Source organism: Artemia franciscana, chromosome 14, assembly GCF_032884065.1.
Source record: "Artemia franciscana chromosome 14, ASM3288406v1, whole genome shotgun sequence".
Classification (NCBI taxonomy): Eukaryota; Metazoa; Arthropoda; class Branchiopoda; order Anostraca; family Artemiidae; genus Artemia; species Artemia franciscana.
The window spans coordinates 10,615,840-10,630,850 of NC_088876.1; the positions used below are offsets into that span (position 1 = coordinate 10,615,840).

Here is a 15,011-nt window from a genome sequence, read left to right on the forward strand (position 1 = left end):
TAACATCACATAAATCGTTTAATCAATGCTCTTAGCAATAATAATCACAGTCTTAATAAACAAACTCCTTAAATTCAAAACTCGTGTTTGACACGATTATATCAACCCGAAAGTTTGTCCTATTTCTCGTCACCTGAAAAAAAAAGGTAATAAGTTTTACATAAAACTTCTGCAGCCATTTTAGTGGGTTATTTAAATAGAAAATGCACAGTAATTTGTTTTGAAAAGAGAAGGCTGATGAAAAAGTGGGAAGAATAAGCAAATATACGAGAAATGACGAACCAAATCATAAAATGTCAAGTTTGCGTTTTTGAATAGGGTTCATAAAAGAATCCAAAATATTTACCACATTTTGTCTCGTCTGATATCAAAGGATTTCTATCAGTCGATAAGAATTATAGTTATTAGACAAAAAAGTACCCATGATCATAACACTTTGGTTTCAGGAAATGCAGTTCCTGTCGATCTGGCAAAAAAAAATTGATAAAACAGAAACTATTGCTCAAAATTTTTTAAGTTTGCCAATTTGGCAGCTCAAATTCCCTAGAGAATTTCAGCCCCTAGCTACCCTCCCCCTAAAGTTTTCAAAAGAACCCATATTACCAAAAAAATTGAAAATTATGGTATTAAATAAGCTTTTTTTTCCTTTCTAGAGGATTTCCACGGGGAAATCCTCAAATAACCTCCCCCGTTGGTGCCGATCCTTTCTACACCTATTAAATATAAACCTTTGTCTTCTGCGATCAAAGCAAACTATTTTACTTTATCTAGTTCTGTTCAGCATTAGCAGTCAGTCTATGCAAGAGGAAGCTACTGGTCCTCCCTTTTTATCTCTCTATTAATCTTTAGCTCTATTTCTTTCTCTCTTTCACCCCCTTAGATTAGTCGTCATTTGGATTGGTTTTCTGTCATCACAATAAGAATCTCTAAATGTTGTAACAAAATTTACACGTTACACCAAATGCTAAGGAAAATTTCAGAAAATTGACACTCCTATAAGGTTTCAATGTTAAATTGGACTTTAAACACATGAAGTAGTTATAAATTTATTTAGCCATTGATCATAAAAGAGAAAAAGAGACACTGACAGGAATAGCTAGAATAAGGTTTTCAAAACAATTGATTGTGGACTACTTTTGACAACTACATTTTATTATTTTAAATATTGTAAAGGTTTAAATGCTGTTAGAATATTGATGTTTAGTCAGATAATTCCATGGGCTCAGGTAAATAATAAAAAAAACAGCTTATGATAATCAGCCAAATTATAAATTGCAAGGTAATTTCATGCAACAAAATAAACCTAAAACTTTGAAAGGAAGAAGATGAAGTTTGGATTCATGTGCTTTAGGGTGGAAAAATTCGATAAGAGGATCTATAAATTCTTTTTCTAAAAATATACATGACAAAATAGTTGTTAATTTGGATCATTTTAACTAGAAAGCGCTTTTAGGTATCCTAGTAAAATATATTGCATATTCTACTGGCGGCAGTATCACCACTTGGTGACATCCTCCGTTTAAGATCTAAGCACATTAGGTACATTTTCCTTAGAATCAAGCTGGATACTTTAGAAATTACAGCCAACCTTGCTGTGTTAATTATTACCCTCAGAGGACATTTTAGACACTGTAATATGCAAGGGGAGGTCTTGAAGCCGGCCCCTTTTGATATATTAACGACTTCTTTGCTTTTTTTTAACAGTCTGATAGAAGTTTAACATATTTCGCCTTATAGTGTTTTTAAATAGGGTTTCCCCTCACTTAAAGTTAGTAATATATTAACGGAAAAAACACATTGGTATTTGGATGTTCAGTAAAATATGGTGATATTGAATTTTAATTATACTGCTTATCATATATTATGATTAATGTTATATTTCATATGTACAATGAGATAATAGAACACACTAATATTTTAGTATATATCAATGAAAACAATCGGTGATTATATAAAAAATTCGCTAAAAAAACGATGAACGTTTTAGCAATCTAATTAATGTATTACATGTCTAGTTTATGTATTATAATAATAAGCAAATTGTACTGCAATCAATATATTTCTAAATTAACTATATTAGTAATTATATTATTATTGTGTTATTTTTTATAAATATATTATTAATTAATTATATTATTTATAACATGTGAATTATAATGTTCTATCACTAATATGATATATTTAAGGACAACATATTAGAATATACTGATATTTTAAAACATACCAAGTCGGTGGATAAATAGTTAATATAGAAGAGAATCGAGTAGGCAAAATATGTAAGAAATCGTGATTATTTAATGTAATTCATGACAATCTTGATTTCAAAGGTGATACTGATCAGTAATCATAAAATGCCATGATGACATTAAATTAACAATTTCCATGTAAATTTCTTGGAATTATTTTCTCAAATAATTGCAATGAAAAAAGAATATAACCCACAAAATATGTAACATTAAAAAATGGATCAAATGCCATATTTGAAGGTGATGTTAACCTAAGTAATGTAATCTTGATTATTAAAGATACCACTGGGGAGATTTAGATTAATCTCTTACAAAAAAAAAGAAATTCTTTGGAAGGAATGCATGATATATATAATTTTTTATATATAACTTTGTAACACATACAACATTCTGAATTATCTTGAAATATAGTAATTTGAAACCTGCATTATAATGCCAAAAGTAGCTTCTATGGTACTTTTTGGTGTCATTTAAAAAGATGTCCTTTTAGCTTTGTTACTTAAAAAAATAATGTCATACCTCTTTTTTTGAACAGCAAAAATAAACACGGCTTTTTCATTATAAAGAAAAAAAATAAGAAAAGAATGTATTTCTGTACATCAGCTTCTTGTGAAAAAAGGGACAAAATTATTAAAGTATTAATAAGAGAAGAAACGTCAAAATAATCTTTACCTGATTCATCCAAAGCTTTTTCAGATCGATATTGCAATGGACTCGTGTTACCAAAACCTTCTTGACTCTTTTCAAAAACTGACTTATCAAACATATCGAAGTTGGGAATATTGTTTCCTTCTTGGCGCTTTCCAATACGAGGAAACGGAATCAAACCATTTCTATTGGATGGATCTATAACCAAAGTAACTTAAGAACTAATGACTGGAGTGAGTATAAGGAGGAGGGGCTTAAGGCTTGAGCCTCCATTGAGAAACACCTTTCCAAATCAGAATTATTTTCTAAACTATTTCACAAAATGAAAAGACTGCTTTTCTGAAACGAATGTTTCATTTGATACGACCATAGAACATTCAACCAATACTAAGTTAAAATCGGAAATAACAATCTCAACGTATAATGTATAAAGAAGGAAAAATGTGCAAAATTTTTTTATATTAATAAAACTTCTAAAAGGGGTAGTCTTACAGACACAAATTAGGTTTAGGTTCACAAACTGAAAAACAAATTTTTCTATTTGCGAACGCTGCACTAATGAAAAAATTTAAGCTTTTCCTAGCGTGCAGCTTACGATACCACCCAATTTCTTTAACTCTACTCCACTAATAAGTAATGATAATAAAAAAGGTAAATAAAAAAAAAGGAACAGAACAGCCACAAATTCGATTATCTCTTGGTAATTTTTACAGTAATATTTTATTTTATGCTCTAAGTATAATTCTCTCTTCATGAAAAAAAAAATGCTTGCTAAAATGAGAGTTTAGCCAACAGCTATGGAGAAATAGATTACAGAATAGAACAGAATCTTATTCGAAAAAATTATGGGGCCATAAGAAATTTAAAACAATTCTATAAGGAAATGAACTATGAATGAATCAGAATAAAATATAAACCGCCCACCAAAACCGAAAGATAGTCCAACCCATACTGGATGCCCCTACCCCAAGAGAAAGGAAATTAAATTAAAATTCAAACAGAAGACACATTTTGTTTTAAATTTTCTTTAAAAATGCCTAACGAGTACCATATTTGAGCTGCTATAGGAAACGTATTCCAAACAATGTAGTAGCACACGGTCAAAGGATTAAAACCGGACCTCACGGAGGATTAGGAAGAAATAAAACTTGATCTGTGTTAAAAAATGATTTTGATTAATAAGAGACAAACTACTACGAATAATAATAAGGTATATATGTAACATAGTGGTTAAAACCATTTTCTGTTCATGCATAAGATACCAGCTATATATGGATAAACATATTTAATACATATGGAAAAAGTCTTTGAAGTTGATATAACATGGCTTTGAAGCTCTTGTTCCATGATTTTCAATTTATATCTTCCAATTTATCAGTCATTTGAAGAAACCTCTTAGATCAGAAAATTAGATTACGTGAGTCCATTCCTCCATCTGGTCAAAATACTTTTAGAAATTCTTTATGAATTTTGAAACATTGAATAACCATTAATATTGTTAATATGTAGTGAAGGAAATTTTCAGATATCGGTTATAATTGAATTCCCAAATTCTTGACGAAGAAGGATTCGAAGAGTTAGTAAAATCACTTATTCTATCTTACATTTTTTAGTCGAAAGTATTTATTCTCATCTAAAAAATACTTTCTTAGGCCTTATAACATGAACTCTTTGGGTATGATACAATATTGCATCAGCATTTTCTTTTCCAAAATTGCAATAGTAGTCCATGAAACATGGGCAAAACTTCAATTTCTGAAGGGTTAGTATTAAACCTGTAGGAGGTGGTGCAACAAGAATTAGCCTTCCAAGTTTTGAAGCTTGTGTATCAAGGTAAAAAAAGAAGACCTTGTTTGTTCATATTCCCAACTGGGAACATCCACAGGAACTTTAGCATTTTTTCGTGATTTTTGGTAATTTGATATAGATAGCACTGTTGTTGTTCTTCGTCAGTGAAAAATGTGAATTTTATTTCTCAAATATTTTTATTTGTTCAGAGCTATTACTCACCCTCTACACTCAAGCCTCTCATAGTCCAATCTTCTTAACAGTAACTGAAAACAGTTTTTATTTTCGATTAAAATTCTTAGGCAGGTTATCAGGATTTGAGGATACGATAGAATTGATTCTGCTAGATGACGAAGCTAATGAAATTGACGTTATGCTGTCTAATAAGGACACTGAAACAAGTTACAAAGAAGACTTAGCAGACAACAACACTATTATACCAAGCAAACTGATAAAATCACGATGACTGATCACAAAAAGAACTGATCACAAGCTGCAAAAGCACATTAGCAATGTTGATTTATTGGACAGGTTTGCAAAGACTATCTTATAGAAATTGATGGCAAGAGATGGCACTGGACAGCTTTCATCATTTTCATTCACCATTTAGTGTTGATTACGACCCCCTTATCCCCAGGCCAAACTTTGATGCTGAACTTCTCAAGATATGCAGTACATAGCTTTGTTTCCCCAAAAAGCAACAAGTTTCAACTTTGTATTTCATTAAGGTAACACAAACCTATTTATAGACTGAAAAAGTTAGATAGAAAAATTTAAGTGATTTACCTGAGCAGATCGTTTTCTATTTTAACTCTACTTTGAGAGCATAGATACTGCCTATCACCTTCTCTGTTAATTTAATTAAATCATTAAATCATGAAACTCAAGAGTAATGTTACGCTCAAAATTTTTAAGCCAATTATTCTCTTTTTTCAATGAACCCTCTCCTCCTTTGTTTACTGTAAAAAGTGTTTAGGATATTTTCCTACGAACTTTAATGAGCAATTTGATAACAGGAAGAAAATTAAATAGCTGGATGTCACGAAGGCTGGATGTCAATTATTGACTTTGTTGGATGTATTATCTACAAAATATTGTTGTAAATAGTATACGTTAAATACTTATGTAAACATTAATGTAAAATATTAACAATTTATTTCAGAAAATAAATTGAAACAAATAAATAGATAATTAGAGCCATAAAAAAGAAACTGATCTTACATTGACCCAGGTACTGCCACCATTGTTGGCCTGCATGATCTTGATGATCTTCATCACTGTCTTGGTTGGACCTACTCATTCTTCTGTAATGTTCGTAGGCTTTGGACCTACTTCTTGACAAACCTTAAACAGTTAAATGAAAATATCACAATCCATTGTGCAATATACTAAATTGAACATTTCCAATATGCCCAGGCTCATATGAACATATTTACTTAGGAAAGAGTGTATTCAAGGAGGCCTTATTTACAAAAAAAAACGTAAAAAGGTGAATTTTAAGAAAGATATATATTTATTTATTTATTCGTATATTCAAGGTTTGCAGAAATGACAAAGTCAGGACATTTCAAGTAATTGGAATGCAGCCCCCTCCCCTACGCATGTATTTGCATCTTCTAGCTGCAGTTTGGGTTTAAAATGGATTTTAACCCTTTTATTTTCATGCTTACAGCTCATATCTAATCCTTAGCTTAAGCTTTTGAACAGCCATTGAATATAAAGTTATATTTGTGTCGTTTTGTTCTTATCAAAATCAATATTAGGATGGATGGCCATCAACATTTATTTCTTTTGTAACTAATATCCTACAAAACTAAAAAAGACTAAAAACTAATTCTTTTTTGAAATTATTATTTTTATCGCTACAAAACAATTAAACCTCGTGTTTTCCATTTTCTCTTAGATGCTTTGTTTTCGCCATTACATTGCTGTTTTACTATGTTGTTTGGATCAAAACATCATGTATTTTTTTATGGTTTCGAAAGGAATATGTGTAATTAAATGCACATAACGTTTATTACAAAAGCATTTTACATTTGTACATGAGAAGACCTTGTTTTCTTTTACAAGTGAGCATACCTATTATTGCCGTGCTTAACGTAACAGACCCGTATCAGCTCTTACTAATTGTTAGTTATAATGTCCTATCTACAGAAATATTCCTGGAACATATTCCTGAATAAAACATTCCTACTTCACAGAGAAAATCCAAAATTAATCTCTAAATAAGAAGTAGACTATAAATCACAATGTCAGAAAAAATTATCTTGGATATTTCGAAGAAAATATTAGAGCCAGGTGAGTGAAACTTTCAGGAAGCAGCTCTGTAATCAGTATCTGAAAATTTCTGAAAGTTTCATTTATCTAGGTCAATCCCTTTCTTTAAAATATACAAGAAAATTTCTATCCGGAAAGCGACTGTTTATTATAACCTTAGATGGCTGTTGTAGGTAACCTTTTAATCTTCTAGCGTCTTTATAAGTTTTTGCGATAATGGTCACTTTCGATCAGAAGCTAAAATTGTGTTTTTTAACTAGGGGTCTCAATTTTAAGATCTGAGCCATTTCGGAGGCCCGATCACCAAGGACCAGTAATACTGATTTTGTGTTTGCTAATTCGTCTTGTTGTAATTTGTAAATGGCAATAATGGCAGTTGCTTATCATAACCATAAACGGGGTATTTCAAGCTGAAATCTCAGTTTCAAAACCAGAGTCATTTTCAAGTCCCAGTCATAAGGGACCAGTAGTAAAAGGCAATTTGTTGCTTCCTAATACGTCTTTTTCAGATAATTTACGCGAATGGCAATAATGACGATTTTAGATCAGGAGCGCAAAAGGTCTTTTTCAAGCGGGGATTACAAGTCTTTTGTTTTATTCTATTCAAACAAACAAAGCCAATACAGAGATATGTTCTACAATTGTTTTCATTCGAGGAAAAATGAATATTCCTTTTAGTTGTCCCTCATTTCAATCTAAATCAAGCAGTCTAATCATCACAATTCCTTTAAATCACGAATTCGAATCCATTTGCATCCAAATTAAATATTTTAATGCGACCACACATCAGAGGGTTTTATCTAATCATATTTTACTGTCCATATTTATATTGAAATTTCTAGTATTTCTAATGGGATTTCAGTACATTCAGACCTTTAAAAAGATTCCTCCGTCCTCTTCGTTTTTTTAACTGAAAGTAAGGAGCGACATTAAAATTTAAAACGAACAGAAATTACTCCGTATATGAAAGGTCCCTCCTCAACACCCCCCTCTTTACGCTAAAGTTTGACTCTTTCTCTCAACTGTACTTTTTAAAACAGTAAAAAACTTCAGCGTAAAGAGCGGGGCGTTGAGGAGGGAACAGCCTCTTTCATATATGGAATAATTTCTGTTTATTTTAATTTTAATGTCGCGCCTTGCTTTCAGTTAAAAAACTTGTTTTTTATTTAATTTCTGGTAGTTTATGAATTAATACATGTTTTGATTTTGGCTCTCCGCACATGAATAATCAAAACGAAATTTGCAAATTAATTTGTTTGGCTAAATGACTTTCTCATAGTTTTGATCGGACGATTTTGAGAAAAAAGAAGCGGAGGAGGAGCCTAGTTGCCCTCCAATTCTTTGGTTACTTAAGAATGCTACTAGAACTTTTAATTTTTTACGAACGTTTTTATTAGTGAAAAATATAAATAACTTACGAATTAACTTACGTAACGAACTTCAATATTCGTATGTTCTTATTACGTTTATGAGGGGCTCTCCCCCTCGTCACTACCTCACTCTTTACGCTAAAGCTTAAATTTTGTCCCAATTCCTTAAGAATAACCCCTAAATACAAAGACCGTAGAATAAATAGTTAAAATTACTAAAAATACTTTAGCATAAAGAGTGATGTATTAGGAAGAGTTGAACCCTATATGCGTAATAATTTCTGTTTGTTTTAAGTTTTAATGGTGCTCCTTACTTTCAGTTGAAAAAACTTTCTCATATTTATTTTTTTTCATTGTTTTTCTTATTGTTTAGAAAATCCTGCGCCGCCTACATGGAAATTCTCTTCCCCCATGACAATTTTTTCCATGGAAAGACCCCTACCCATGTAACCCCCACCCCCAAACTCCTCTTCCCTCCAACCAAAAAAAAATTCTACTGAAAACGTCTGTTCACTTCCCAATAACCATTGCTTTATGTAGACACTGGTCAAAGTTTGTAACTTTCAGCCGCATCCATGGAGACTGTGGGGGAGTAAGTCGTCCTCAAATAAATAGTTATAAGGTATTTCGACTATACTGAATAGAACGGGTATCTCAGAATTTTGATCCGGTGACTTTGGGAAACAAAGAGCCCATTGTTCTCTCCTGTTCCTCCCTCAACATCCCGCTCTTTGCGCTATTATTTATTTTATTTAATTAAGTTTAATTAAGTTTTTTTATTTAATATATTTAAAATCAGTATTAAAATGCAATTCTTTTGATGTAACCATTGGTATAAAAATTCCGTTTTTTAGAGTTTCAGCTACTATTGAGCCGGGTCGCTCCTTACTACAGTTGGTTACCATGAACTGTTTGATATGCTTCATTTGAATATCTGCAATGGCAGAGTGTTAGCTCCTGGAAAAACACCCAATTAATTTGAAAAGTTAACCTTTGAATAGTTTGGTGTGTTATAAAACATCTTTTAAATTCAAAAAATATGAAATATCTATACAAATAAGTTATAAAACAATGAAAAAATAAAAATTGTTCTCGTTATGTTCTAAAGCCTTAATAAATTCAAAGAGGACCCAGTAAATTTCTAGAGAATGCCATGGGGTACCTAGAATCATATGTTTCTGGGGAATTGAAAATCCTAGTTTGTTCCAAACTAAATAGTTGTTTAGTAACATGGGCTATTTTGCTCAAATAACTTTTAGATAAGGATAATAGTAGAATTTTGATTTTGGCAAGTTTTTTCGGCAATATGTTTGAAGCAGCCTCAAGAAGAAATTGAAGATAGCTAGAATTTAACTCATAGCAAGAGTGGAATAAATTCTTCAATTCTATCTAAAAATATAAAGCAACTGTTCAAAACTCCATTAAACTTAAACTTCTTTCTGAAGTTTAAATTTTCTGCTTTCTTTCTTTCAACTTTAACTTCATCTTTGTCCTATATTCCTAATGAACAATTCTTCCTTATTCCTAAATTTGCAGCGTCAGGTAGTTTTAAGTATCTGATATGCTACAAGTCTTTTTAAATTACTCCATCATGAACTGTTTATATATATATATATATATATATATATATATATATATATATATATATATATATATATATATATATATATATATATATATATATATATATATATATATATATATATATATATATATATATATATATATATATATATTCTCATAGCAAATCTATATATTCAATTATAGAATTAATATGGATCTTACCCTCTGATAACGTAGAACAAGCTAACAATCCAACCATAGATAGAACAAAAAGATTCATTTTAGTTGAGCAGTCGTCGGCGACTCAAACAGATATGAAAAACTGCGGATTTAGCTTCCTCTTTATATTCACACCCTTTGAGTCAAATTGTCGTAGCGTGATACTAGTTCATCTTGGAAAATTCCAAGTGATTAATCTCTTAAGACTTTTATTGGACTCTGGTTGTTAAAACCAAGATCTCTTTCAATTGGAATAGCAAAGCAAATTGCTGCGTCACGAAATAATGAAAACGCATGAACGCAGATTTACAGAACACTTGCAACGAAGGTACGTAGTTAGGATTTCATTTTGGAAGGGCCTAAAACCTCTTCTGTGGGCGTCTAACGACAATAAACGACAAGCTCAATAATAAGAATTAGCACTAAAAGGCAGAAAAATTCAGACATTGTTTATGAAAATTTTAGTTTTTAATAAGAGATTTCTCAATAAAACATTTCACATAAATTAAAAAAAAACGATATGCATTTTTTCGTTTTCAACGTCTAAATAGCTTCTTATCTGATTTGATTGGTTCATTTTTTATACGCTAATATTTATCTTGAAATATTTGTTTATATATATATATATATATATATATATATATATATATATATATATATATATATATATATATTTATATATATATATATATATATATATATATATATATATATATATATATATATATATATATATATATATATATATATATATATATATATCTATATATATAAAAATAAGTTGTCTGTCTGTGTGTCTGTCTGTCAGGTGACGTCATGTTTCTGTGTCGACTGACGTCATGAAGTTAGTTGTCGTCATTTTTGCTATGACGGTGACGTCATTAACGGTATTTAAGACATTTGTTCACGGAAAAATGTTTAATTGTAATATGACTGAAGAACCTACAATGGCAACAGCCGAGGAAGCTGCTCAAAGAGTTTATGCCAAAAAACTTGCTGCTGATAGAGAAAGTAAGAAAAGAAAGCGTTCCGAGGAATCACAAGAACAGCAAGAAAACAGGCTTGCAGCTGATAGAGAAAGTAAGAAAAGAAAGCGTGCCGGGGAATCACAAGAACAGCAAGAAAACAGGCTTGCGGCTAAAGAACGCAAAACCGCGCAGTTAGATGAAAATCCACCTGGACAGCGAGAGTCAAAACATATCAAAACTGAAAATGATAGCGATGATGATTGGGTTTGGGATTTTGACTTGGATAAGGTCATCAATGCCTACCAGATTTAAGTTAAAAAAACAAAGGTTCGTCGATATGTACTTCATAGTGACGCTGAAAAATAAAGAAGAAAAAGAAAACTGAAAAAAGAAAAAAGGTAAAAAACTAAACAAAAACTAAAAAGAAAAAACACTCAAAGAGAAATTACAGACCGGGACACAAATGACGACCGAGACAGAGGGAATATAAGTGACGACCGGGAAGCTCAAAGAGAAATTACAGACTGGGACACCCGAGGGACACAACTACAACGGGGACGCCGGGGGCACAGGCGGGATATATAAATGACGACCGGGACACAGGGATTGTTCGAATAGAAATTACAGACCGGGACACCGGGACACAAATGACGACCGGGACACCGGGACACAGGGAATATAAATGACGACCGGGACATTCAAAGAGAAATTACAAACTGGGACACCGGGACACAAATGACGACCGGGACACAGGGAATATAAATGACGACCGGGACACAGTTACACATCATTAGAATAATGAGGTATAGATCTGAATACGGATTGTTTTTCCCATGGACAATTATATGTTGCATGTTCAAGAGTCAGTAAACCTGACAATCTATTTATATGCACAGACAATGGGACAGCGAAGAATGTTGTATATTCGCATGTTTTACGTAGTTAAAAACATATATTTATATCTATCTCTATTCACAGGTGGGACACAGGGACACAACTACAATGGCGCGTAACTAATGTGGCGCGTAACGACTTACGCGCGCGGGGGGGCTTGGGGGGGCGCGAAGCGCCCCCCCAACTAGGTGTTGGGGTGGCGCGAAGCGCCACCCCAACAGCTATATTTATATATATATATATATCTATATATATAAAAATAAGTTGTCTGTCTGTGGATCTGTCAGGTGACGTCATGTTTCTGTGTCGACTGACGTCATGTTTTCGACTGACGAAATTACAGACCGGGACATCGGGACACAAATGACGAACGGGACGCCGGCACATAGGGAATATAAATGACGACCGGGACACAAGGAATGTTCGATTAGCAATCACCATCAACAAAGCACCGGGACACAAATGATGACCGGGACACAGGGAGTATAAATGACGACCAGGACATAAGTAAAAAAAAAATTAAAAAGTAAAAAAAGGTAAAAACTACAAAAAAACTAAAAAGAAAAAAAAATAATAAAAAACTAAAAAAGCTAAAAAGCTAAGAAAAAACTAAAAAAGAAAATAAAATGAAAAAGGAAAAAAAAATGAAAAATAAAGGAGAAAAACAAAACTAAAAAAAAAACGAAAAAAAAACTAAAAAAAGGTAAAAAACTAAAACCTAAAAAAAGACCAGTTCAAAAACGAATGTATATACAGACCGGGACACAAATGACGACCGGGACACCGGGACATAAACCTGACATTCTATTTATACGCACAGACAATGGGACAGCAAAGAATGTTGTATATTAGCAAGTTTTATGTAGTCAAAAACATATATATATATATATATATATATATATATATATATATATATATATATATATATATATATATATATATATATATATATATATACATATATACATATATATATATATATATATATATATATATATATATATATATATATATATATATATATATATATATATATATATATATATATATATATATTCACAGGTGGGACATAGGGACACACCTACAATGGCGCGTAACTAATATGGCGCGTAACGACTTACGCGCGCGGGGGGGCTTGGGGGGCGCGAAGCGCCCCCACCAACTAGGTGTTGGGGTGGCGCGAAGCGCCACCCCAACAGCTAGTATATATATATATATATATATATATATATATATATATATATATATATATATATATATATATATATATATATATATATATATATATATATATAATTTTCTACTGATTTTCGGCTAATTTTTACTTGTAAATACTCATCAATTATTGTTTCCCAGGATTACCTCCCTTTACCTCTCTTGGCATTTGTACACTATATTATTTCCCACACGATCGACATCTCTGTATAACACTGCAATGCGCCTCTTCCTCTTTCTCCTTCCAACGACAATAGGTATACCTCTCTTGTCCTCTGTACAATTAATTCTTTCCACTATGGGCATCTTTCTACTACATTGTATTGCGCCTCTGCTTCTTTCTCCTTTCTTCCATAATTACTATACGAGCTACACAATGCCATCAGTACCAATTCTGTTTTTTTCTGTTTTCTCTCCCTTCTCTTTTTACAAAAACTACCTGCCAACCTATTCTTTTTTCATAAAAACGTTTGGAAACTGTCTTGACTGTCTTCTTTAAAATGCCTAATTCCCTCTTTTGCCCTAAATTCTATGAAAAGTGGTAAACAACCTTAAACTGATCACACCGGGTGCAAAGTCCTGGCTCGTTCTTTCTATATATTAAATAAAAAAAACAAGTTTTTTAAACTGAAAGTAAGGAGTGACATTAAAACTTAAAACGAACAGAAATTACTTCGTATATGAAAGAGGCTGCTTCCTCATCAACGCCCCGCTCTTTACGCTAAAGTTTCGCTCTGTCTCTCAATTCTTCTTTTTAAAACAGTAAAAAACTTTAGCGTAAAGAGCGGGGCGTTGATGAGGAAGCAGCCTCTTTCGTATACGAAGTAATTTCTGTTCGTTTTAAGTTTTAATGTCGCTCCCTACTTTCAGTCAAAAAAACTTGTTTTTTTTATTTAATTTCTGAACGTTTTTGAATCAATGCATGTTTTGATTTTGGCTCTCCGCAGAGGAATAATTAAAACGAAATTTGCATTTTTTTTTTGGCTAAATGGCTTTCTCACAATTTTGATCGAATGATTTTGAGAAAAAAAGAGTGGGGGAGGAAGCCTAGTTGCCCTTCGATTTTTTGGTTAATTAAAAAGGCAACTAGAACTTTTAATTTTTTACGAATATTTTTATTAGTAAAAGATTTACGTAACTTATAAATTAGCTTACGTAAAGAACTTTTGTATTCTCATATTTTTATTACATATATGGGGGGGGGTTCGCCCGCTTGTCAGATCCTCGCTCTTTGCACTAAAGCTTAAATTTTGTCCCAATTCATTAAGAATGACCCAAGAATCACAAAAACAGTAGAATAAATAGGTGAAATTACTAAAAATACTTTAGCGTAAAGAGCAAGGTATTAGGAGAAGGTGAACCCCTCAAATGGGTAATAATTTCTGTTTGTTTTAAGTTTTAATGCTGTTCCTTACTTCCAGCTGAAAGAACTTTTTCATATTTATTTTTTCATTGTTTTTTTTTTTTAAATAATGCTAGTAAATCCTGCGCTCCCTTCATGGAGATTTTCTTCCCCCATGACAAATTATCGATGGAAAGTTCCCCCACAATATCCCCCTCTTCTCAACCCCTCCCCCAACCAAAAAAATCCTCCCGAAAACGCCTGTACACTTCCCAATAACCATTACTATATGTAAGCATTGGTCAAAGTTTGTAACTTGTTGCCCCTCCCATGGGGACTGTGGAGGAGTAAGTCGTCCCCAAAGACATAGTTATAAGGTTTTTCGACTACGCTGAATAAAATGTCTATCTCAGAATTTTGATCCGTTGACTTTGGTAAAATAATTAGCGTGGGGGGGCCTAGGTGCCCTCCAATTTTTTGG

At 32.1% G+C, this 15,011-nt stretch overlaps 2 protein-coding genes across 2 annotated transcripts in view; one reads left to right on the forward strand and one right to left on the reverse strand.

Moving 5' to 3' along the window:
• Window positions 1-10,254, reverse strand: LOC136035818 (uncharacterized). The gene is made up of 4 exons (XM_065717788.1): window positions 10,115-10,254; window positions 5,904-6,026; window positions 2,919-3,092; window positions 1-133 (listed from the first exon to the last, which is right to left on the reverse strand). The coding sequence occupies exons 1-4, from the start codon at window positions 10,170-10,172 to the stop codon at window positions 120-122; spliced, it is 369 nt and encodes a 122-aa protein (XP_065573860.1). The 5' UTR covers window positions 10,173-10,254; the 3' UTR covers window positions 1-119.
• A 151-nt stretch (window positions 10,255-10,405) lies between these two features.
• Window positions 10,406-15,011, forward strand: part of LOC136035845 (cubilin-like) — a 97,833-nt gene continuing 93,227 nt past the window's right edge. Inside the window, exon 1 of the mRNA XM_065717805.1 lies at window positions 10,406-10,439. Coding sequence (XP_065573877.1) covers window positions 10,406-10,439 — 34 coding nt within the window. The remainder of the gene's footprint in view (window positions 10,440-15,011) is intronic.

Coding starts and splice junctions, on each gene's coding strand:
- LOC136035818 (XM_065717788.1), bottom strand. CDS start 10,172: ATGAATCTTTTTGTTCTATCTATGGTTGGATTGTTAGCTTGTTCTACG. Junction 6,027..10,114: donor TTGTTCTACGTTATCAGAGG/GTAAGATCCATA, acceptor TAACTGTTTAAG/GTTTGTCAAGAAGTAGGTCC. Junction 3,093..5,903: donor GTGGCAGTACCTGGGTCAAT/GTAAGATCAGTT, acceptor CTTTGGTTATAG/ATCCATCCAATAGAAATGGT.